Source organism: Larus michahellis, chromosome 9 (genome assembly GCF_964199755.1).
Source record: "Larus michahellis chromosome 9, bLarMic1.1, whole genome shotgun sequence".
Lineage (NCBI taxonomy): Eukaryota > Metazoa > Chordata > Aves > Charadriiformes > Laridae > Larus > Larus michahellis.
In genome coordinates this window covers 10,695,373-10,718,744 of record NC_133904.1, presented here as the reverse complement: position 1 = coordinate 10,718,744, position 23,372 = coordinate 10,695,373, and the positions used below count along the sequence as shown (strand labels likewise).

Below are 23,372 nucleotides of genomic sequence, written 5' to 3'. Positions count from 1 at the left end.
TCTTTTCCTTTTATCCTCTAATGCAAATGAAGCACTCAATGACTGGCGTTATTACTGTTGAAAAGGAACTAAATGCTAAGGGTTTTAAATCTCCAGGCTCAATTCCTGCTATCTTTTTGTCACTATGATGCTCATTCCTGTTTTTAACTATAAGACAGTGATGTTGGGGATGTTATCACTCCATGTAAACTGATGGGATGTCAATAAAATCAAATCTTATTAGTTACCTTTTTGCAAGGGGGCATTAAAAATCAAGTTTAGTTCTGTCTAATTTCTTTTCTCCATTTTGAAAGAGAGGTATGTGGTCTTCTGCATTAGTCTTAAGAATTCTCGTATCTTAGGAATGATGTGTATTTTTTTTCCCATTTTTTTATTGACCTAGAGTTAATAAAAGTTAATATTTTGCAATATTTTAGTAAGCCAAAGTTATATGAAGTATGAATTACAGTAGTAAGTCTCAATGATACATTAATTGAAGTAATCAGAAATTAGGGGGCAAATGGAATCTTTTTTCTTTTCCTTTGGGGACTAATCTTATTTTTTAGGTATTTTTTTTAATGTTTTAAACAGACATGATTTTGGTATGCTTAGTTTACACAGATGCAGAGTACCAGAAATACTTAATGTGAAGCTGACTTGTAAAATTAATGATTTAAATATAGTTTTAATTTCTTGGCAAAATAGGACTTTTTTTGTCACAGTGACAAAAACCTTTTTTAACCAGAATATGAAGGTCTAGCAGAACATTTTCTCCCTAATTTTATTATTTTGTATTTCTTAGGTACTTTTGTCAATGATTAATGTGTGTGTTTTGAAATAACTTTCTGGAATTGCGTCTTTACTTTTCACTAAAAATTTGTCATTACTCTAGCTAAATTTTACTTGATGTGTTTGGAGCATATCTGTGCCTTTCAGTCTGAGATCAGTATCAATGGCGCAGTCATAGGGTTTTGTGGGGCAATAACTTTCATTTGTTTGAATGCGTCTTCTGCTTATTTTGGATTTTATTTTGCTATTAAATTGGAGCGCATGATAAATAACTCATTATCAGTAATTTCCTAGGCTGCTGACATAACAGGTGTGTTTAAGGCATTCCCTGTCCCCTCTCATGCCATCTATTTTTACACCCATTATGTCAAATAGTCTTAATCCGAGACATTGAAAAGGTGCTTTCTTTTGTTAGCATCTTTCCTCTAATTAATTATTCCCCAATGTATTATTGCTTGTGAGCTATTTAATGAGCTATTTAAAGGTTTCTTTCAGCTTGAAGTAAAATTTTATATTATTCTTTATCTTTCTTGAAAATTATTGCATTTAAAATAAACATAAACTCCTGCATAATGTAGACTGAAATGATCCATTATTCATGGTACTTTGGAACACTTCAAGCCATATTTCCCAAGGCAGCAAAATAAGCGAGCAGAAATGACTTCTAGGCAGATGTAATGGGAGGGCGGGGGGGTTGCCCTTAAAGGAGAGCATTAGGCATTGGGTCAGGTCTTGGAAAATTGAATATTAATTAGTTACAAGTTAACAGGAGAAACGGTCAATGACTCGGTAGGGCATTTCCCACAGGATATTAAACACATTTGGTAATTGGTATGCTGCTTCTACTTGTGATGTGGGAAATAGCCTGGTAACTGATAAGTCTGTCTTTGCATTTACCTGATGTATTGAATGATAAAGGCCTCATATTCTTTTTTAACTGATGAAATGTAAATCAAGTATATTGGGATTCTACAATTAAACAAATTCTAAAATCAGCACACGGATGGGCAAAATTTAATGAGCTTTTAAACTAACTACCATTGTCTTTTGTAATTGGCACTTCTAGTAGTAGATTCTAAATTCCCCATGTGCCTAGGGTATGTAACGCAGAACTTGTAGCAATATGTTCATGTAGCTTTTTCTAGGCAAACATGACAAAACCTCCAAGACTTCTACAGATTAAAATGAATTCCTTGCAAGATCAGTGCCTGAAGGCCTCATTAATTTTAACACCACTTATAATTGATTCTGGGAAGTAACAGATGTTACTTATATTTTATAATCTTCAATTTAAGAAAACAGTATATACATGAAGTCTGCCCGTTTTCAGGACACGTTACTAAAACTGAATAAAACCTAAAATGGCATTTTCTCTTAATGGTAGGTTGGTTGATAGACTGTGTTAGTCTGATTTATGAAGAAGTCATTTGATGTTATTCATCTATTAGCTAACATTAGTTATTTTGCTCTGTTGCGGGAAGCATTTGGTCAAGAAATTAGAAGAATCCATTTGCTATGTGCTCAAAACCCTAATGAACTTTAAATCTTCAGTCACTTGCATCTTGCCTCAAGTACTCTCATAAAAATATTAAAATATTGTATGGGGTTTTATGTCTTCCCAGTGTCTGCTTAAAAAAAAATATTGAACTTTACTACATTTTGAAATAAAAAGACTTTGCTTCCATTTCCTTTCCTCTAATGTTAAACACTTTTCACGCCCAATCTGATAGAACACAATAGATTTAATACCTCAGCCTCGGGCTGCTGCCTCCCCCTTCCCTGCTTTCTGAAATTCTTATATACATTTCAAGGTAATATTTTGAAAACATTTTCATAAAGTAAAGTAAGAAGTGATTGTTTTGATTAATTCTTCCAATATATAATCTGTTCATGTTACAGATCTAAGAAAAGTGGATCCTATTTTAATAGATTTACAGAACTGAGCATGTGTGCATAGCTAACATTATTAATGGTGGTAGTGCAAAAGATCAGAGTTAAGATTTCTCTACTTCTTTCTGCTGTAGCTACTCTGATATATTCAGTGAGCCAGAGAGGTTGTTTTTTTTAAATATTTTGAATTTTCTCCTCTTTATCATCCAAAATAGAAATGATATAAACTATATCTTTGCTAGAGGACTACTGAAACACAGAGATTTGTCTTGTTGTTCTCCTACTTTGTAGCTGAAGATTCTTAGGTCTTTTAGTATATGTTCCTTTTGCAAAATCAATTAGGTATTGATAACAATCCTAACTAAAGCATTCTACCAAACACTTCAGTGTTTTCTTGGTCTCTGTTAACATTTTTTTCATGGATAAGATTTATTATCAATTTCTAATTATGTACAAAACAGCTTTGTGAGGGGTCAGTAGCCCCATCTTTTTCTGCCTTCTAAGGGGCAGATGTCGACATTACAGCTGAAATCTTAGAAAGTTTCAATATAGGAATTACAAATAAAAGAACTGTGTTTTGGTTTTTGTTAAATACTTCTCTCATTGAACCAGTAGAAATCATCAGTAGATGACTAGCATGGGTTTATCTCTGGGACGAAGTAGGGAGGCTTCCTAGAAATATCCATAGCTACAACTGTGAGACATTTCTCATCTCCAGAAAATATATATTCTCTTTAGAGACATAGTAGTTAATGCTCTGTTCTCTGGAACGCTTTCTTTTTCCTGAGAGGATTGCTGGGCAAAATTTTTTCCCTTGCATAGGATGTACCATATGAATTCAGCTGATCTGTTTGCTAGTACAATGTGCCGTTTCATGGATTTATTTACGAAAGCACACTTACTACTACTAATAAAAAACCCTAACAAATCAACATTTCAAAGGACATTTAGATTATCAAAGTAAATATGTTGAAACAACCATTTCTAAATTCCATTTGTTTGGGACAACAACCGTGCTGAACTGCCTCTGAAGTTCTGGTAGTCATTTAAAAAAATTAAGTAAATTCAGATGTAGTGCTGTCAGGTCAAATTAAAATAATTTATTCAAAGTAATTATAAATCTAACATTCGGTTTGTGTTTCAGAAACCCTTGAAGAGTTTTGTATGGTGCTAAGTGCTTTCCACATGCAGTAATGGAAGTATTAATTTGACGTACAGGCTAACTGAAGTGAGTTCCAGTGCCTATGTGGTCACACTGGACAAAGATCTGTCCACGTATTTACTGTTGTTCTGTATCGCTGCTTTCGGGTGACGTCAAGTTGAGCTGCTATATGGAAAGGAATTATAATGTGTGGGCCCAGGCAAAATTCATTAGATGTATACTGCTGAGTAGAACTACTAACATTTTTATAAAAACCTCAAAAGGGACTGTCTAGTGCCTTTATTAAGAACACTTTAAAGCTAAAAGATGAAAGTAACTTAAATTGGAGTAAAGATTTTTTGCCTTTTTTTTTTTTTTGTGAAGCTATGAGTGCCTTGATTTCATGATACCTAAAGAGAAATGGGGGCAGGTTACAGATGTAAACATGAACTTTCTAAGTTTCTGTGCTAACATGAAGTTTAACCATAAATATTTTAAAATCAGGATCATTTACTTTAGTTTTGAGCTCCAAAAATTAGCATGGCATGACAAATGAAATAATTTTGTAGCATAAGAAAAATATTATCTGAAATACTTTCATCTTCTGTATTTGTTTGCTTCATTAAGTGACTTAAGGAAATCAATATTTCATTTTGACTACACCTATTTGTAAACCCAGAAGTCAGATTTGGAATATTAACTGATTTTGGTTTAGTTCTGTTTATTTTAAGGTAAATTTGTATTTTAGCAAGCAAATTCCTGACTCGGCTGTGGTGTCTTCTGCTTTTTCGCAAAGAATGAGTGCAGGTAGATCGTTATCAATTCACTTTATCATTTCAAAGGTGTTACTGTTTAATGTAAAGGTTTGGTTTTTTTTACAGTTTGCTTGAAATTATTTTTAGTCTAGTCTAAGAAAAGTATAGGAAAGTTCATAATTAGAATTGTCAACTCAAAGAGTTAGGAATCGTATGTTATCACGCAGTCTAAGCACTTAATCAAATATATGGTATTTTTTTCTGAAGAATCTCAGCAGAAGACAAATGCTGCTTGTTTACTCATTATACATGTTTGCCGTCCTCTTCGAAACTATAATCATGCAGTAGGAGATTTTAGTGGAACATGCAGTTAGATCATGTTATTGCTTTCCTTGCAGATCTTCTAAAAGCAGACACTTTTGTTCTTTGAACTGCTAGTCTTTTTCCTAAAAGAACTCCATGGGGTGCCCTAGTGCTTTTTCATCTCTTGCTACTCAATGATTCGGTAGTAAACCAGTGAGGTGCTTGTGTCAAAAGTCGCTTATTGCATTTAATGTCCTATTGCATGATTGTGTCCCTTGGGGAGAGGGAATTTTGTTATAACGGTATTAATAAGATGGCTGAGTTTACTCTCATCTAATTGGAAAGTTATGCTCAATTTGCCCTCAAACTGCTGTGAACCTTAAAGTAAAGTTCCACAATAAAAGTACGACTTAACACCTTTGTATTGAGGAACTGAATTCATGTTTCTGCTTGTTAATCTCTAGCAGATATTTAGGTAGAACTTGTTTCTTTGAAACTCATAAAGAAACTGGGACAGAGAGTTTCACAGTCTGTTGGATACTGGTGATTTTTAGAGATTCAGCTCAGAAAAAACACCTTGGGAAAGACAAAATGAAATACAAAAGAAAATGTTGAATTAACTTTTTCTGGAAAATGATTGGAAACTATGGAGAACAGTTGAAATCATGCACATACTTCACGATATTCTCTTTTCCATACAAGCAATTTCACTTGCCTCAGAAGCAGTAAGAACAATTGAGGGGGAAGTGCGGAATTACAGATGAGAAGAGGAGGCTCACCGGCAATCTGTGCTAACATGTGGTCTGTGTTATGGAAAAAAGTTGATGAAATCTCAACTAGAATGTGGTCTGTGTCTTGATTTACATTCCCTTCCTTTCCAGAAACGGTTTCTAATATAGAAAGGTCAAGTTCTGCCCTCAGATGTCTCTATGCTGTGCCCATGAGACTCAAGAGAAACACGCTTAAAATCTGAGGCGATAAATGTATAATACAAGGTATTCTTAAACCATAGTAGCTACTTGTCCAAAGTCTCTACAGTTACCATCATTTAATCCCAGTAATTTGTAAAACATTTTAAGATTCCTCAAATATAAAAGGCATACTATTATAGAGTTTAATCCTACTAATAGCCAGTTTCCCCTTGCAAAATCCCTCCTCTTTTTTTCTTTTTGTTTCCTTTTTTTCGTGGAAACAATGAACCAATATTAGTCACCCTAATAGCTAACAGTGTGCTAATGGTATAATCTCTTCTAGGCGTATGCTAGATATTGGGAAAAGGACAATTCTGTGGATAGATTTGAAGGAAAATGATGACCGAGACAGTTATTTTCATTAATTTTTTGATGATTTTAATATAATTTGGCAAATACATTTTGCTTTTCTGTTTGTTTTAGTTGGCTTTTAGCCTATTTACTTTGAGGAGAAACTCGAAACATTTAAGAGCCAATCCTATTTTTAAGGTGGATTTGTGAGTTTATTTTCTCATACTTGTTTTTTAAAGCACCTTTTAAAAATACTTTTCAAATGTATCTCACTGGGGAGGAAAAAAAGTATTTGTATTACTGACCAAAGAAAATTATAGAGGTCTTAGTCTGTTTGTACACTCCCTTTGAAACAAAAGGCACATGCTTGTTTTAAGATTTCAGATGTGTACATCTACAAAAGTTTGCATCACGCCTCCTTTTACATGAATTACTGATGAGCTCGCGTGGTCTTTCGTCACATAATGCAGAGCATGGAGCACTTAAACCAGAAGGCTTTGCATATTGTAAAGTCTTAATCTTTCTAAACAAACAAAGTGATAAGAAATCATATATTTCAGTGGAGGCAGAACCTTACTGGGAAGATTAACATTAGCTTTTTGCTTTACTTGGTTCCTTACGGTGTTAGTCCAAAGCTTGACATGTCTCCGTTCCAAAGCAGCCAAGGATTCTTAAGTGGTGATATCATCAGTGAGAGACGATAAAGATCCGCTGAACTAATGTGCTGAGGCTAGTAACAATGTGGCAGAAGTTAAAATTTAAACAGCTTTCATTCTTCTTTGTTTGATTTTCACACCGCAAACTAAATTATTTCCTTATCTGATTGAAAAAGTTGTGCATGGTGGTGGTGTCTGCTTCATTTTTTGCATCTTGAAAGAACATTAAATGCTAAATCTTTCTACATCAAAGGGAACTAATTACATATATCTTGAAATTGATCTATTATGTGTTCAGATGTTTATAGCTGAATTCAGCTGGAAGAGTGTACTTTATCTTTAAAGCTACAAAATTAGTGTCTAAGGTGTAGTGGTTACCAGCAAGACACAGAAGCGAAAAGTAAATGGAGACTTGTCTTAAATCTCCTACTCCTCTTGAAAATTTCAGTCATGATGGTCTTATCTATTTTTATCATTTAGATTCTATCATACGGTAAAAACACTGGTGATACAAGTAGGTATATGCTTGATTTAGTATTCTTAGCTTTTAGGGCGAGTAATAGAAAGGACTCAACAAAAGAAGGACCTTTGTAAATCTAACATTTCTCTGTCTGTGTAATAATTCTTCCTGAAATGACAAACAACCAAACTCGGAAGGCATTTCTTAACAATATTGCACAGGCTTTTGATGAGTTCCTCGTCTATTAATAATTTAAAAAATTATATCTCCACATAATGTTTGAAATTTTGCTTGTTTCTTTTAAAGATGATATCAAGTTCGGAGAACTAATGCTGGTGTGTCTGTGTTTCTGTCTGAATGTTAAACTTTGTAAAATTACCTCTCTCTCAGTGACGTCCTTGGCACGTAGAGACAGAGCCCTGGACAGTGGCATTTTTCAGTGTCCGTTATTATTCAAGTCCAGTTGAGTTCAGGCACTGTGTTTCTGTAGTGCCCATGAGTATGTGGGAAAGCTTTTTCAGAAGAAAAATACTATTCTGCAGAAGGAGCAAAGCATTTGGATGGTGAATTTAAGAAAAAATAATCTAGTCTCACACTTCCTATCAAATCTCATGTGGTATCCCGTGGTAGGCTTGGCTTTTCAGCTTGGGTAGCTTGCTTTGCAGTGCTTCACACTGTAATTTCCTTAATCGCAACAGGACTATGCACAAGAAAAAAAGATACTTACAGTAGTAACTCTTTAGTAGATGAGACTCTTTGCCTTACATGAAAAAATCTGTAAAAGTGCTTTGACTTCTGACTGGGAAGAAAAGGCTTTGCTACCAAGTACGATGTTAGGAATAGTATTACAACAGTATATAGCAAAGCATGGAATATTTCTATTAAGAAGTTTCTAATAAACTCTTGTGTCTTTGAAGTTTACACACTCCCCCGAACAGGCAGAATTCAGCATTTTCTTTTGTATAGAAATTAGGTGATGCACCACAGGCAGAGTTTATAAAAAGAAGCAATTTCCTGATCAAGTTAAAACTCACGTTTAAAAACTCCTATGGATATTTTTAACTCTCGCTTCTGTTAAAAATAAATAAATAAAAGCAACATACAGTAAACTGCCTACTGGCACGCACGTTTATTTGTGTGACATACTGCATGCTTTGTAGACCAGGCTGTTCTTTGAGAGATGACTATTCAAAAATACTTCCAATGCCTTTTAGTATTTCAGTCTTTAAGCTAACCTAAACCAAAAGAGCAGTAGTTTGTCTCACCTTCCTTGTGTAAGCAGTTTTTTTTCTTTCCTTTCATCCCTTTCGTTTTGAAAATTATTGTACTACAAAAAGAAATGTGAAGTAAAATGTGTGTGTTATAATGATGTCTGTCTTCAAGGGCTGAAGAGAACAAAAACAATCTTAACATGGGAGGTGTATTTATAACCTTAATTTTGGAGTGGCTTTTCTAAGTCTGTTCAGGTAATTAACATATTAATATGCATCTGAGATCTGTGATCTCAAGTATTATGTGTAAATTTCAGTGCGATGAACAATAAGTAAGTTTGATTGATGTATCAGCAGAATTAGTAGAATTCTTCCATTGACATGTCATGGGGTACTTTGGAATTAGTTCTCTTACATCTTCGTCTAGTATTATTCAGAAAATACATTGGCAGTCACTTATCTTATGCAAAAAAGTGTCCAAGAACCTTTAATCTTTATGTCTTTGGGGTTTTTTTTGCCAACATTTGTTACTAAGAATTTTGTAAATTAAATAGATTCATCAGGGCTGGACACTGCTCTATGCTAGCTCACCCAGTTAAGCAATTAAAATGCTCAGGTTATAAGCCTAACAGATTTTCATGAAAACTGACAGATTTTTATTTTTTTTTAGTGTATTATTGTTGCCAGAAACTAGTATAATTAATGTGCTTTTACCTTCAATTGTGAAACAAAAGAGCAGAGAGCTTTAAGTTTTCTTTATGGTGGTAAGAATACTGTAACGTGGGTCAAGAAAAGAGTGAGTCTGTCTGAAGTCCGATTTTGAACTTGATTTCCCTGGTTCGCATTACACTGTGAAAAGAAGCTGTTCGCCTCCCACTCTAAATCATTTTCCTTTTACCAGCTGGAGAAGATCAGAATAAAACGGACCCATCCCTTTTCTCAGTCCCTGGTGGTGATGATGATCCAGCATTTGTTTTTCATTCAAACCACATGTTGAATAAGTGGAAAAGAGGAAATACATGCTGGTCATAGGTCAGGTGCAACCCAGAGTTTATACAGATTTATTTTCTTTGTAGCATCTGCTATTCTGCATTTAAAGCCGTTGAATGTTGCTCTGCTTCCAGTTATTTTGAGGTAGGTTTTCTTAAATAGTGACGTTTTGAGTTTTGGCATATCCTACTGGCCAGACATTCAGCCTTCAGAGCTGTAGAAACAGCCTGATTCTGCAGATGATAACTCTGCAGCAGACCAGCTCTTCAGAATTTAAACTCCCTCGTGATCTCATGGGGTGGAAGCTCACCCTCTTTGTTTCTGGCCTCAAATAAAGACAACTGAGCCAAAAAAGAACCTGGAAAAGTATTAGGGTGATAACGGGGAGCTGGAGTTAAGAAATTCTTTGCTTATCACTGCTCAGGCATGTAGGAGAGGAGGAGGAAGGAGCACAAATATACAGCAATCTACAAATGCAAATTTAATTTTTAAGCAGGCATAGATGATGAGCTAAAGGTTTTAGTTTTCTTTTAATAAGTTACATGTACACTTAACTTACATTCCATTAGAAGTACTGCAATGCTTACTGCTTATGATTGAGGGAGAATCAGGAAAAGTGACTGTAGGTATCAGTATCAGCTTTATTTGTTGTCTTTATTACTCAGCCACTTCTCATAGCGTTTTTATAGCTCTGACTAAATTATGAATGATGTCCTGTTGGTTAGGAATTTGAAGGCAATAATTTCAAATTGTCTTAAATGTGCCAGCCAGTGGGCCAAGACTAAATATGCATTTACAGCAGCTATTTTGCAGATTTATAGCTAATATATTTTTTCCATATTTTTTCTTATCACTACAGTTTAAGCTCAGTTTTCTTCAACTTGGCAGCATTGTAAAATATATTAGGATTAGAATTAATAGCTTGCTATAGGATAAGTTAAATTTTACAGGATTCGAGTTGCAGAAGAGGGGAATCCCAAATGGTGTGGGGAGGTGGGAAGAGAAAAAAAAAAAAAAGAACATTCTTCACAATAAGAGTAACTAAGCAGTGGAAGAGCTTGCCAACAGAGGCTATGGAGTCTCTATCATTAAAGGTTTTTGAAACTTGACTGGACAGGGCCCTGAGCAACTTGATCTATCTTTGAAGTTATCCCCAGTCTGAGCTGGAGGTTTGACTAGATGACCCTTGGAGGGCTCTTGCAATCTAAAGTTTTCTAAATTTAAACCACCAAAAATAAGTCTGAGCTGTACAAAGGATTGGACATATTAGAAGGGGAAAAAAAGTCCATCATGTCCTTTCTGTTCTTCATCATAAACATGCCTTTTTAAAATACAGAGGGAATGCAGTGGGAACTGTGAGACTGAATATCAGATGTCACACCAGAGGCTTGAGTACCCAGATCATGCACAAATATTTTAACAGAGACTTTATATGAACAGTGAGGAATTTTTGAATCTCATTTTTGTAATTAGAATAACTTCAGCTTTTTTTAGCTTGATGATCATGTCTTTAGTCTCATTTAATGAGACAGTGGGTGATTTTTGGTTGTTTTGCCTTTTTTTTTTTTCCAATTTCTATTAGGAATAGGAGGCCTGCAAGATTTTGTGCTAAAGTCTGCGACACTGTCAACATCACCAGCCTGTCCACCATTTACACCTCTCAACTTTGAAGCTACACCAATTGTGCGGGTGGCTGTTGAACCGAAACATCCAAGTAAGTTTCAAGGAGATGGGAGAAGGTAAAGCAAATTCAGTGTGGTTGCAATGCAGCATCCCACCTTTGGCTAGTTTATGATCTATCCACTGAATCAGAGACTGACCCAGTATAAAACAAATAAATATGTCACCTCGAAGGCCATACTTTATTGCCCTTGTGAATTCTTCTAGCTGGCTAGCTCATGTCTCAGTAGGTCAGGAGACACAGAAGATCTTGTTGTGCCCTGTATGGTCAGACCTCTCTCTTCCACAAGACACTATGTGATGCTCAAGGTTCAGTATTTCCTTGACTTTGAAGGTAAGTATATCTTTGGGTTTTTCACTTCTGCTGACATTCTTTTATGCTACATCATTAAGCTCGTGGTACAGATTTGCAGTTCTGTTTCTAATTGATTATTTTTGTCCCCCTGCCCCCAACCAGAGAGTAGTATATTTCTGGCTATATTTGAATTTCAGCCCAATTTCCATTTGCCATTGTAGTGTTAGTAGAACCAAAATAACTGGCTTTCTGTTCAGTTACAAAATACTCTAACACTAAGATTACATGTTTTTTAAAAAGTGATTGGACAGCTTAGCAGCTATTTGTCCCACGTGTCTGAATAAAAGATAATCATATCTTGTACATACTGTGTTTGTTAAAGCAGTTTTGAAAGTATTGGAAATTATTGGTTCTACTGAGTGTAGTATTAAGTTCAAAATGTTAAAGGAATGTAATTCTATAACAACTGACCAATTTTGAGGTGATTCTTTTCCTTAAGGAGAAGAAGCTGTATTATTCTTACACCATTGCCTAATTTCTCCTCCCTGGCAACTTGTGTATCTGTGGTTTGAACTAAACCTGTTAAAGGTAGCTACGCTTGCAAAAGTTTCCTGAAAATCAGCTGCTGTTTGCAATAACAGGAAGAAGAATGAAATTTGGCCATTGCAGGCTTAGCTTGAAAGCAATCAATTGTCCAGTGAGCTGCATGTAGTCTTGAAGTGGCCCCAGCACGTTGTCTTGTGTGAGCGCCCTGGATTTCCCCGGCAAACCTATCGCAAAACTGCATTTGCTTATTTGGAAAAATGACTCAAATAAATGCAAATTACTTCCCTATGTATATTTTACAAAATTACTGCATGTCTTCACATTCATGTCAAAATCTTTATGTATGATTACCTTAAGCTCTAGAAGAAGAAAAAAATCTATTCATCCCTTTCAGTGCAGAAGACAAGATTGAAAGTCTTTGTTCAACTGTGTTGGCCATGTGGCCTACCATTGTGTTTTTTCCACTTTTTGTTTATTTTTATGTCTGGTTTTCAAGGATACTTTTCTATTATAGCCTTACAAGCGTACAATATCGTATTTCTTTTTATTAAAAGAAAGTCTCCAAGTGAATGACAAGTTTAATGTCGCTCTTCCTTCTGTATATGAATATTGCATTCCTAGAAAGCCTGCAGGCATTCCTTACCCCACATGTAAAATAGGAAAGAGAAATCATAATTAATTTTTCTGCATTGTATTAATTATGAAAGGCTGCTGACATGAGGTGTTTATGCATAGCTTTGATGTAATCTAGCCAAATTTGACTCAGCTGTGGTTGTTCAGTCTCCATTAACTTTAAGGCAACTCTTTTTAAACACCTTCATTTTAGGGACAGCTGTGTTTTGTTGTGCTGAAAAGCTCTCACATTCCTGATTTTTCCCCTTTTCAGGTTGTAATATCATTAAAGCTTTTAGGTGGCTTACAGCTAGTTTAAATTCTTCCTGTGCTTCATTCGCTCTTATGCCTTCTAAGTAATCAATGTGAATAATTTTTTCTTTTATTTTAGTAAAATTAACATTATTTATGGCTTTGGAGCATTTTAAGCATTAGCAGTTTACAGGTTGCTACACTTAGCCATGAAAGATTGCAAAAAAACCCCAATTATTTACTGAAAGATTACTTTAAACAGTTATAATAAATAAGAGAGGTTATATCTCTTAATAATTTGTGAAAAAGAGGAGTGAAATCCTGAAATTTTTAATCACTTCATATTGATAACATTCAATTTTTTTTATTGGTTGTGAGCAGTTTGTGAGCTATATCTGTAGTTAATTGTATATAGGAAGCAAGATACATAGTTGTAGTCAACAGCTTGCTTGGTATACTAAATCTATTATAAAAGTATGTAAAACAAAAATATGCAATCCATTCAAATGTGTACCATGGTTATAATTGTATAATGTGAATTTTATCATTGGTACATAAATTCTTGGTGACAAATGATGAGTATAGCTTATGTCTTCAGTTGCTGCTCTTTAACCATACCACTATTTGTGACTCTTAAGCAGAAATTTGCCCACAGAAAGACTTCAGAACTCAGCTGAAAGTTTTTGAGTATTCCTAAAGTATGTATTTGTGTTCAGACTTCCATAAAAATGAGTGTTACTATTTCTCATTTTAAGTATATCCTACTTCAAGTGTTCCTCTTCAGTATTACTTTGTTAATAATGCCGTATTTTGCCAGGTGATATGCCTCAGCTGGTCAGAGGAATGAAGCTTTTAAACCAAGCTGATCCGTGTGTCCAGGTTTTAATCCAGGAGACGGGAGAGCATGTGCTAGTGACAGCAGGAGAAGTTCATCTTCAGCGTTGCTTGGATGACCTGAAAGAAAGGTTAGAGGGGCAAGGAGGAAGAAATATTTTTAGTTCAGTAGGTGTCTGTTGTATTTCTTTGTCAGATGCGTATCTTTGATTTATATTATGGTAAAATAGAAGCTTCACCCACCAACACTTTTTACCACTGGATCATAAATGTAGCCTTTTGTAGCTATAAACTTGCCTGCAGTTGGGCAGAAGCCACTAGCGCATCACTTCTATACATCTTATGCACCGTTTGGGCACTTTCTACAAATGATAAATTGCCATAGGTTCAGGAGTCCAATTAAGGGTATAATGTACCATTTGTGCGATGGGGAATCATGTCTGATAAATGAACTCTCAAAAATTAGAAAGCAGCAAAACTAAAATCGTGTGTGCACACTCTATCCTGTTCCTTTGTTCTTCTTATTTTGTTCTTTTTTAAATGTTAATCTCTTATGAGCAGTATTTTATGCAACCATAAATGCATACATTTAGTATTTTCTAATGTTTCTCAAATAGTAGAACTGTTGTCTGAAACAGTCCTTTCCTATAACTTTGTTTCCGTCCACAAGCATTTACTGTCCTTTTCTTTCTAAACCAAAAAGCAAACCTGATGATGGATGGTTGAATGTCTGTCTTACTGTGCCCATGTTCATTCCAGTTAATATCAGACACCAATCACTTCGTATGGAAGTTAGACTGGACCACTTGTAAAATGGGATGTATGTTTTAATGGTTATTCTCATTACAATGTAGTGCAACACATTTTTACCACTTTTAAAATGTAATGTGTTAAGTAGAGCAAAACTGGTTGCGCCAGTCTTCAGCTGCAGTTTGCATAGCAAGATGTATAAATGCCTTTATTATTGGCATTGGTCAAAATCTGAAAAAAAATGTAATAAAATAATAGCTATGTGATGGGGAAACAGGATTATAGCGAGCAGCTAGTAACAGTCCCTATATTTACAATCCTAACCTTTTATTTTGTAAACGTAATTTTGTTTTTTTCTGAGTTATCATCTGATTTGGCTTTTGTTAAAAGAACTATAATCTGTCAAGAGTGACCATTTTGTGTCCCTTATTTGTATTCCTCAAGAAAACGTTGTCAGTTCCACGCTACCAAAGCACATAAAGACTCTGTGCTTGTAGCCTCGTAAGCAGCAACAAGAAACACCTGAGGGCACAGACTTGCAGGGCTCCCACCATTCACCCACCTGGACTGCACATAAGGTTCATGTTGCCTTTTTTCTCACTTGGGTACCAGCTCTCAAAAGGAGTTGGGAGCAAGGGTGTTCATGCTGCTTCTAGCCATCTCTGGGGACTTGGCATATCTTAGCTGCCATCCCTCACGTACTAGTTCATGGGACAAGAATTGTCCCTTCCTTTTCTCCCCGGTATATGGAAGGAAAAGTGAAGAATGGGATCCCTGTCTTGCACTGTTCCTTGTGGATTCCATGTGAGTTCTGATGGTGGTAAACTTACTTTGGTTAAATATTAAAGTGTGAAGAGGAAAAGTTGTGGTCTGAAATGTTAGTTGTATTAGCTATATATGTGTTTCTGTACAGATATTTAGCTTGTTCTAAGTGCGCATAGTTTGGAATAGCAAATTGTGAGCTAGGGATCAAGACAGTGTATAATACCCTTAAAATGTATTATAAGGGTAGTTTTTCCCGAAAAATATTGGGAAAGTTTATTCAAGAAGCTTAATTCACTTGAATTAGTGGGGCAGGATTCTGATCTTAGCATCTATCATAATTGTATCGACTGGTTTTGAAGAGTTGATATTTTTGGAGTAATTACAGAAACTGAGGAGGTTCTGCTGAGTTGAAACTACACTGAATTGTCTTTGTCAAGATTTTAATCAAACTTTTTCAAAGGCACATATTTAATTTTAGCTTTCCCAGTGTGTATTTAGAAAATTGCGTTCAAGTGATACTTGTTGTCAAAGATTTGAAGAGACATGGAAACAAATAAAAGATCAGTGTCAACCATGTTTATCTAAATGATTAAATATGGATGTTCTGTTTAATTTCCCTAATTTTATTTTTATTTTTTTCTTTCTAATTAGCTCTTTTTGAATAGAGTAATAAATTGGTCCTTTTAACTTTGAAGATTTTATTTTCTGCATTTTACAATGGAAATTTTTAGAACTTTCTGTCCAAAGAGCATTGCAAATACTAAGCATGCGGGGATGAAATTACACTGTTTGGAATGAGAAACAAAGAGAAGGAAGATGGTGGTAGTAGTAGTGGGCAATTTTTTGTTTGTTTTTTTTTTTTTTTTTTTTAGTATCATACAAGTGCATGGAAAAACTGCAAAAAGGGTAGATCTCCTGGTTTTGAGTCCCATGGAAATAAAATTTACAATTACATTTGCTTTTTCTCTGCAACTTTTATCACTCTGCCAAAATTTACCAGAACTTGGGAAATTTTGGTTAGTCCTTTTGTTGTCACTTAATGAACTTGCTCATGAGTGGTTAAGAAGGATACATGACTCTGAACTTTGTCACATAAATGTAATAAATCATTCTTCCTCTTTTCTTGCCATCATTCAGTATGCCTAAGATGTTTCATCTGACTTCAAAACATCGTTTTAGATCATGAAACTGTTGTAATAGTGGTCATCAGACCAAAGGACAAAATTATTTCTGTTAAATTAATGCTGATTGCCTGAGTGCTTCACTTCCATTTCCCATGTCATAACCCTTGGCAGTTTTTATTCATGCTTAGTTACAAGAAAGATCCAGACACAATCCTAGCTTGAAGTTTTTTACTTTTAGTTGCAATTTTCTTGGAGTTTAGACTAATAGCTTCTAAAATAATCTGGTTTAGAGCAATTTTTGATGCGATGAATTGTACCTCATATGAGGGCTTAGTGCAAAGTTTAATAAAAGGGGGTTTTCAAATGCCAAGATTACCCATCGCAGAGAAACAGAGATAACGTTAATCATCACTGTTCCCACACCTGTGAAGTATTTCGAGTAAGTTGCTTTAGAACTAGGTCCGTTTCTCAAGGCTTGGGTTATATAGATTAAAACTGATAAATTACTTTAGGCTGTGTTTGCTTGGACAGAAGTACCTATGGGTTCAGGTGGCAGCAGTTGTGGTTGTTTAATTGCAGGTACTAGCTTTCAGCTGTAGGTACTACTAATTAGAGCTGAGGCTTGATGCAGAATAGTGGCTATTCTAAAACTGATTCCAGTGAAATATTTCAGCTTTAGAATGAGATAGAACTGAAGTGTGAGTGTTCCTGAATGCATTGTATTAGCCTCACAGATGTCCATGTAATTAATTCATCCTTTAAGTCATGCATACTGGAACGTGATTTTCGTTAATTTTGTTTTTGAATGGAAACTATAGCAGCATGAAAATCTTAACTGTATCCCCTTTATAGGGATCGGTGATTTATCCTAATCCAAAAACTTAACTTTCTCTTTGTATAGTAATATAGTTCAATATAAACGTGAATTAGCAGGAATGTTGTATAAATAGAGGTAAATAACATCTGGGCCTTAGAAGCAGGTCATTCCAGTTATGGTCTTGTTTTCTCCATGTGTTTTAAAAACTGAGCCTAATTCAGCTGGCAGTATCAAACATTTTTATACCTTCATACCCAAATGATAAACTAAAACCCATTCTCCATTGATCTGGTGCTAGCTTGCTATGCCGTTGTAATTGGAGTAATTGTAGCAGTGAGATAATAATCAGTAGAGTATAATTTGTATAGATTGTGTAAGTAGAAAAGGCTGTTAGAAATCTTTGAAGACGCAGGATTACCATTTTACCAGTGGTATAGGAACCTTTGATTTCCAAACAAGGTGTTTCCCGGGAGGTTTTCCTTTGAGACTATTGTTTTTCCCCTTCAGATAAGGTAAAAAGTACAGGCTATTTTCCCGATCTGGTGGGAAGCTTTCAACATTCCAGTGTCTTCAGCTGAGTTAAATCCTGAATGTATTTGAACAAGATGCTGATTATGTGCACTTAATAAACATCCATTTCACAGTTCTTAAAAATAACAGGGGTTTGCCACCGTGCCATTGGCAATTTTCAGCTCCTGTGATTACAGTAAACAGAAAATACCATACAGGATATTTTGAAGTCATGAAGTTGTACTTGAAGATAAAACAAGTGATCCTTTATGAATAAATATAGAGATGTTTATTAAATATATGAAAGAGCTAACAAATCTAACACTTCCTAGCTGGGTGCTAAAATAACACACTGGCATGCTCAAAGATGTGAAGCTTATACTTTTAGAGCATTTTAATCACTAGTAATTAATTTTCCTCATCTTGTGAAATACCCTTTAAAGTGTAGTAAAGGTTTTCCTGCAGAGTACTGACTTCAAGACAAATAATTAATAAATACAAACTAACCTGAAAAAAAAATGTTGGTTAATAGCATTGCTGTGAAAAAATATATCAATTCCTTAATAATCCCACTTATTGCTGTTACAAATGCCAATACTACAATATTGTTGAAACTTCTGTCATTCTGTGGTCTGCTGTACTTAGCTTTTTCTAAATATTTTTATTTCCAACGCAGGTTTTCTTCACTGTGTAGGGTATTTCCCAACTTAGTTTAAGAGAAAAAGGGAAGCTTTTTAGGTTGTATCTTTCGACTCTTGACCCAAAATAATTCCTTTAAAAATTGCTAGTACTCTGCAAAGCAGACTATAAATTATACCTAACAGGCTGAACTGCATTGCGAAGACTTTTCCCCTTCTTTTAGTGTGGAAGAAGACCAGAATCTTCACTTACTGTCTCGTACCCCATTGCTTTCTATGGTCCTTTAAAGGCAAAGATTGAATTTACCTTTTTTTAATTAGTCCAAAAATAAGATTCATCCACAGCGTTAAAAGTTTGTTTGTTTTCTTCTGTTAGGAAATTTTATTATCTTTGAGACTCTTCCAATATAAACTCTTCTAACAAACTGAGAAGTGTTTAATGACCTGAAATAATAGGACTTTCTGGTATAGAATTGATGGTTTAATTTTTGTCTGTAGTTAGTGGCCAATTTATTTTAATTATCTTCCATAGTTTCTTCTGTTTATGTTTTAGTTTTGTATAAAGCTCTACTCACAAATGTAACTTTATAAAAAAAAAATTACCACTTAACTTCCGTTGAAGCTACTGTACAATATAAAGCTATTTGGAATGTATGAGGGAGAGGGACTGTGTTTTGCTTTATAACAGAGAAAAGGCTGCTACTAATGACAGGTCTATACATGAAATAATTATCTGGCATAATTCTATAATGAATGTGCCCCTATCTGGTGATACTCAGCTATTTCCCTTGAAATCTCTTCCCTTCCTCAAGCCAACTTAAAGGCATTCCAATGTAGGCAGTGATTGATTTCTGCCTTCAGAATAGCGCTTTGTGTATTTACGGTTACAAGATCACAATTATGAATAATCCTTTAGGTTTGCAAGGCGAATAGTGGTTAAGGTTTCCACTAGCTAATCACGATATGAAGTTACCAGCGGATTTTTTTACCCTACTTTAGATCCTCCTTGTGCTGCTGTGCTGTAGTGCTAGTTTCATGCATGTGGGCAGCACAGTATTGTGCACAGATTTGAATCTGCTGTGCCAGGAGTATGGAGAAAACGGGTGTATCGGCTCTCCAAGTGCTCCTAGCCCCAGAGTGCTCGATCTGACCCCACCAGGTTATAGAACCATGGCTCCACGCTTCTTTACAAAAGCCTGTTCAGCTTACCAAGTGCCCTTTCCAGAGCATCCCACTGTAAGGACAGCCGTACTGGTTCAAACAGGCTGTCCGTCTTGCCTCAGTATCGTACCTCCAGCAGTGTGGCCTCGAGCACGTGTCTGGGGAAGAGTAAAAACAGAGTAACCGTAATGCTTTCCTGGGCCTTCATCATTTTCAGTTCAGGGCCTGCTGTGGTTTGATTTGTCAGTTAATCCTGATCAGCCTTCCCCATGTCCTTCATGATTTCGTAGACCTCTATTGTATCCTTGAAACATCTGAAGGCTACCTGTACTTTCATACCTTTGATCATCCTTATTCTCATTTTCTTCTAGTTCTATCATATCTTGTTTGAGGGGAGAGAACAACAGCACGTAGTTTCCAAGACGTGGGTGAACTGGTGATTTACGCAGAGGCACAGCAATGCTTTCTCTTTTATTTTTTTTCAGTTCCTTTACAAATCTTTCTGAAGACATAAGAGGCAATGCTTCTTTTTTGAAGTACATAACGCTTTTAAGAGTTTGAGTTTGAAGTGCGTTATCTCGTAATCTGTGTTGCAGTCAGATTTATTCATGAACATCTGTTCCATGTTAAAGCCATTGCCCTACCTTCCCCCCACAACTGTTAAAGTATTTTTTTAATTTTAAAATAATTTTTAAACTTTATTTTATAGGTTTGCAAAGGTACAGATTAGTGTATCAGCACCTATTATACCATTCCGAGAGACAATAACAAGACCTCCAAAAGTTGATATGGTGAATGAAGAAATAGGAAAACAGCAGAAAGTTGCTGTCATACACCAAACAAAAGAGGATCAAAATAAAGTTCCTGAAGGAATTCAGGTCGATTCAGATGGGCTTGTTACAATATCTACTCCAAATAAACAAGCTACTCTCAGCGTAAGAGCAATGCCCCTTCCTGAGGAGGTAACTCGACTTCTTGAAGAAAACAGTGACTTAATTAGAACTATGGAGCAACTCAACACATCTCTGAATGAAGATAAAAAAACCCATGAGATAAATCAGAAGACTCTTGATAGGATCAAGGAGTTCAAACAAAAGTTGGAGCAAAATCTACAGGGAAGAAAATGGAGAAATGCTGTTGATCAGATCTGGTCGTTTGGACCACGGAAATGTGGGCCTAATATTTTAGTGTATAATTTTGAGGGCTATAAAAGGTCTGTGTGGCAGTGCCTTGGGAACACTGTGAAAGAAGTAAGTAAATACAGAGACTTTGACAACAGCATAGTAAGTGGATTTCAGCTGGCTACACTTTCAGGACCCATGTGTGAAGAACCCCTCATGGGCGTTTGTTTTACAGTGGAAAAATGGGAAATGAATAAAGTTGGAGAGATGCGGTCAACTAGTAGTCAGGATGCGGGGGAATGTGATGCCATAGAACAAAAACAAAACGAAGACACTACTGTAACAAGCAGTTGCAATAATGAAGTTTGCAGTGCAAATGACCTCCAGGACAGCAGTGAAAGTGTTCCAAAATCACCTGAGAAAATTGGTAAACACAAGGGAGAAGTTCTACTTGCCGATTGTTATGGTCCCTTCTCTGGACAACTGATTGCCACCATGAAGGAAGCTTGTCGTTACGCTTTGCAAGCAAAACCACAGAGGCTTATGGCAGCAATGTACACGTGTGAAATTATGGCTACTGCAGAAGTTTTAGGTAAGACAGACAAAGAAACCTTTGTCAAGACTTTGTTTTTTGAGTTCCAAGCTGAGGTTTTATAAATTAGACTGAATCAAAAAGTATAACTTAATTAAAAGTTTTGGGATTTTTTATCGTTCTCCAACAGATATGTACATTGTCTCTCTGATGTCTGTAGTATTTATGCTATTCTAAATGAAAACTTAGCATTCTTCTTGCTTATCTGAAACATATACATAAATAGCAGTGCTACACTTTTTTGGAAGTGCAAGATACAAAATGTTGCCTTTTTATGAAATCTTTTGTAATATCAACTTCAGTAAACACGAAAACCAATATTGTGCTTCATTATTAAACATCAGTTCCATGAAGAGATAAGGAAATCTTAAATTATTGTTAAGAGTCCAGCTGGGTAGACTTTTTTTTTAAAAGCATCTGTATCCTTTTGGTATGCAAGTTGCTCACTTTGCAAACCCAGTGCATACCAAATTTGTGTCACTAATATTACCTTACCACTTACACCTACTTAAAGTTGTTTTTATGACCTACTTACAACACCTCTTAACTTACTCTGACATTTGTTCTTGGAGTTTTCCATGGGAGTTGCTTGCATGCTGAATCTGATCCAATGCACCACGATTTTCTTTGAAACTAACTTCCATTGCATTTCAGCTATCAGCAAATTTACTTTGGCTATGCAACTCATGACAGAAATTATAGTATATCCCATGTACGATAATTTAAAATTTTAGTTATTTGTTGTAAAAATCTCGGCTGCTGTGCACACCCGCATGATGATAGCAATTATCTAAAACAAATTGGTCTGAAGAGCAAAATTTACAACTGTATGTAGTGAAAAGAAATGCCTATGAGCAATTGTTTTGTACAGATGCGTGATCCTCTTCTTTTTGTTACTCTTTAGTAAGCCTGGTAAAAGATGTCCTGCAGTAACCTCATTAGCACATTACCTTACTTAAACTACAACTTACTTGGACATAGAACTTCTGCATTTTTAAACTATCTGTAATTATTTTTTCATGTGTAAGAGTGCCTATCAAAATTAGACTTTGTAGTGTCACACGTTACTGTTCCAGGAGCACATTAGCACAGTAGTTCTGAATCTCTATGTCAAACTATAAGCAAGACAGCAATTTTCAAACCTCAAAAACACTGTATAAATTGCCGTTTTTGAAAATGTCCGCTACCAAAAAAGGATGATTGTTTATAGTGATGTAATTAACATGCATCAGCTCATCAGTTGTGCTATAAAAACAAATGGAAACATGGCTTTCTAATGCATAGATATATAAAGAAGTGTAATTTAGGACTCAGACATGCAAGCAAATTAGTCCAGTCTAATGAATGTGAGTTGTATGCTAATAACCGTGGACATGCACTTAGTTAATTACAAATTCATGGGTTTAATTTTTATTATGGAAGTTTAAGCTAATAAATTTTATCCTCATTAGGGAAGGGAAGAGTATGCATGCTATCCATGAAGACTTGGCAGGTGACGTGATAAAACAACTGGCTTCTGTAACTTGTGTTCCAGGCTTATACGCGTCTTGGGTTTTGACTTGGGTCCTGCATACACCCAATGTTTCCCAGTAGGTGGAAGTAGGTTATACTCTGAGCATCTTGTTCCTACAGTTAGTTCACTAGAAAAATCCATTTTTACATGCTCCTGCTTTATGGAAGTTCTATGGAAGCGGAAGAATGTTCTGAACTAGCATCACGTGTTTAATTACTATAAGCTTTTGCCTGTTGATATTCCTACCTTTTTAAGCTCTTCTTCCCTTCTCTTTTGTGTTCTGGAGACCAAAAGCTAGGCTGTCTTCATTTTACTGATGTCAGTGAGACGTAGCTGCAAAAGGACTTTACCAGACTCTCTTATAGCTTTTGGGTTTGGATTTTGATAGCAATTCTTATGTCTTTATTTTTTTAAAAAATAAAGTTATTAAAATTTTAGATCACAGCATTTTAGGGGACAATTCACATCAATTCATGGTATTGTCTCTGGCTCAGTTGTGTAAGTGAAAACATGGAGAACCCGAAACAGAAGAGCAGCTCCTCCGTCCCTGTTAGCTAAGTTTATGGGAACCCCTAAAATCCAAAAAAATTCCAAACAGCTCTTGCAAATGATGATCCTGTTGTCCTTCCACAGTACTTCTTTCTAGTGTGAAGCTTTGTTTTTTGAGTAGGCAGGGAATAATGGAATTGTTTAGCATTTTCACTTGACGTACTGAGGTATCACTCA

The 23,372-nt window shown here is 35.5% G+C and overlaps 1 protein-coding gene across 3 annotated transcripts in view; it reads left to right on the top strand.

Annotated features, from left to right (window-relative positions):
- Window positions 1–23,372, top strand: part of EFL1 (elongation factor like GTPase 1) — an 83,176-nt gene that overhangs the window by 43,149 nt on the left and 16,655 nt on the right. For all 3 annotated transcript variants that reach the window (XM_074600813.1, XM_074600812.1, XM_074600814.1), the window contains exons 16-18: window positions 11,019–11,150; window positions 13,639–13,786; window positions 20,130–21,133. In XM_074600813.1, coding sequence (XP_074456914.1) covers window positions 11,019–11,150; window positions 13,639–13,786; window positions 20,130–21,133 — 1,284 coding nt within the window. The remainder of the gene's footprint in view (window positions 1–11,018; window positions 11,151–13,638; window positions 13,787–20,129; window positions 21,134–23,372) is intronic.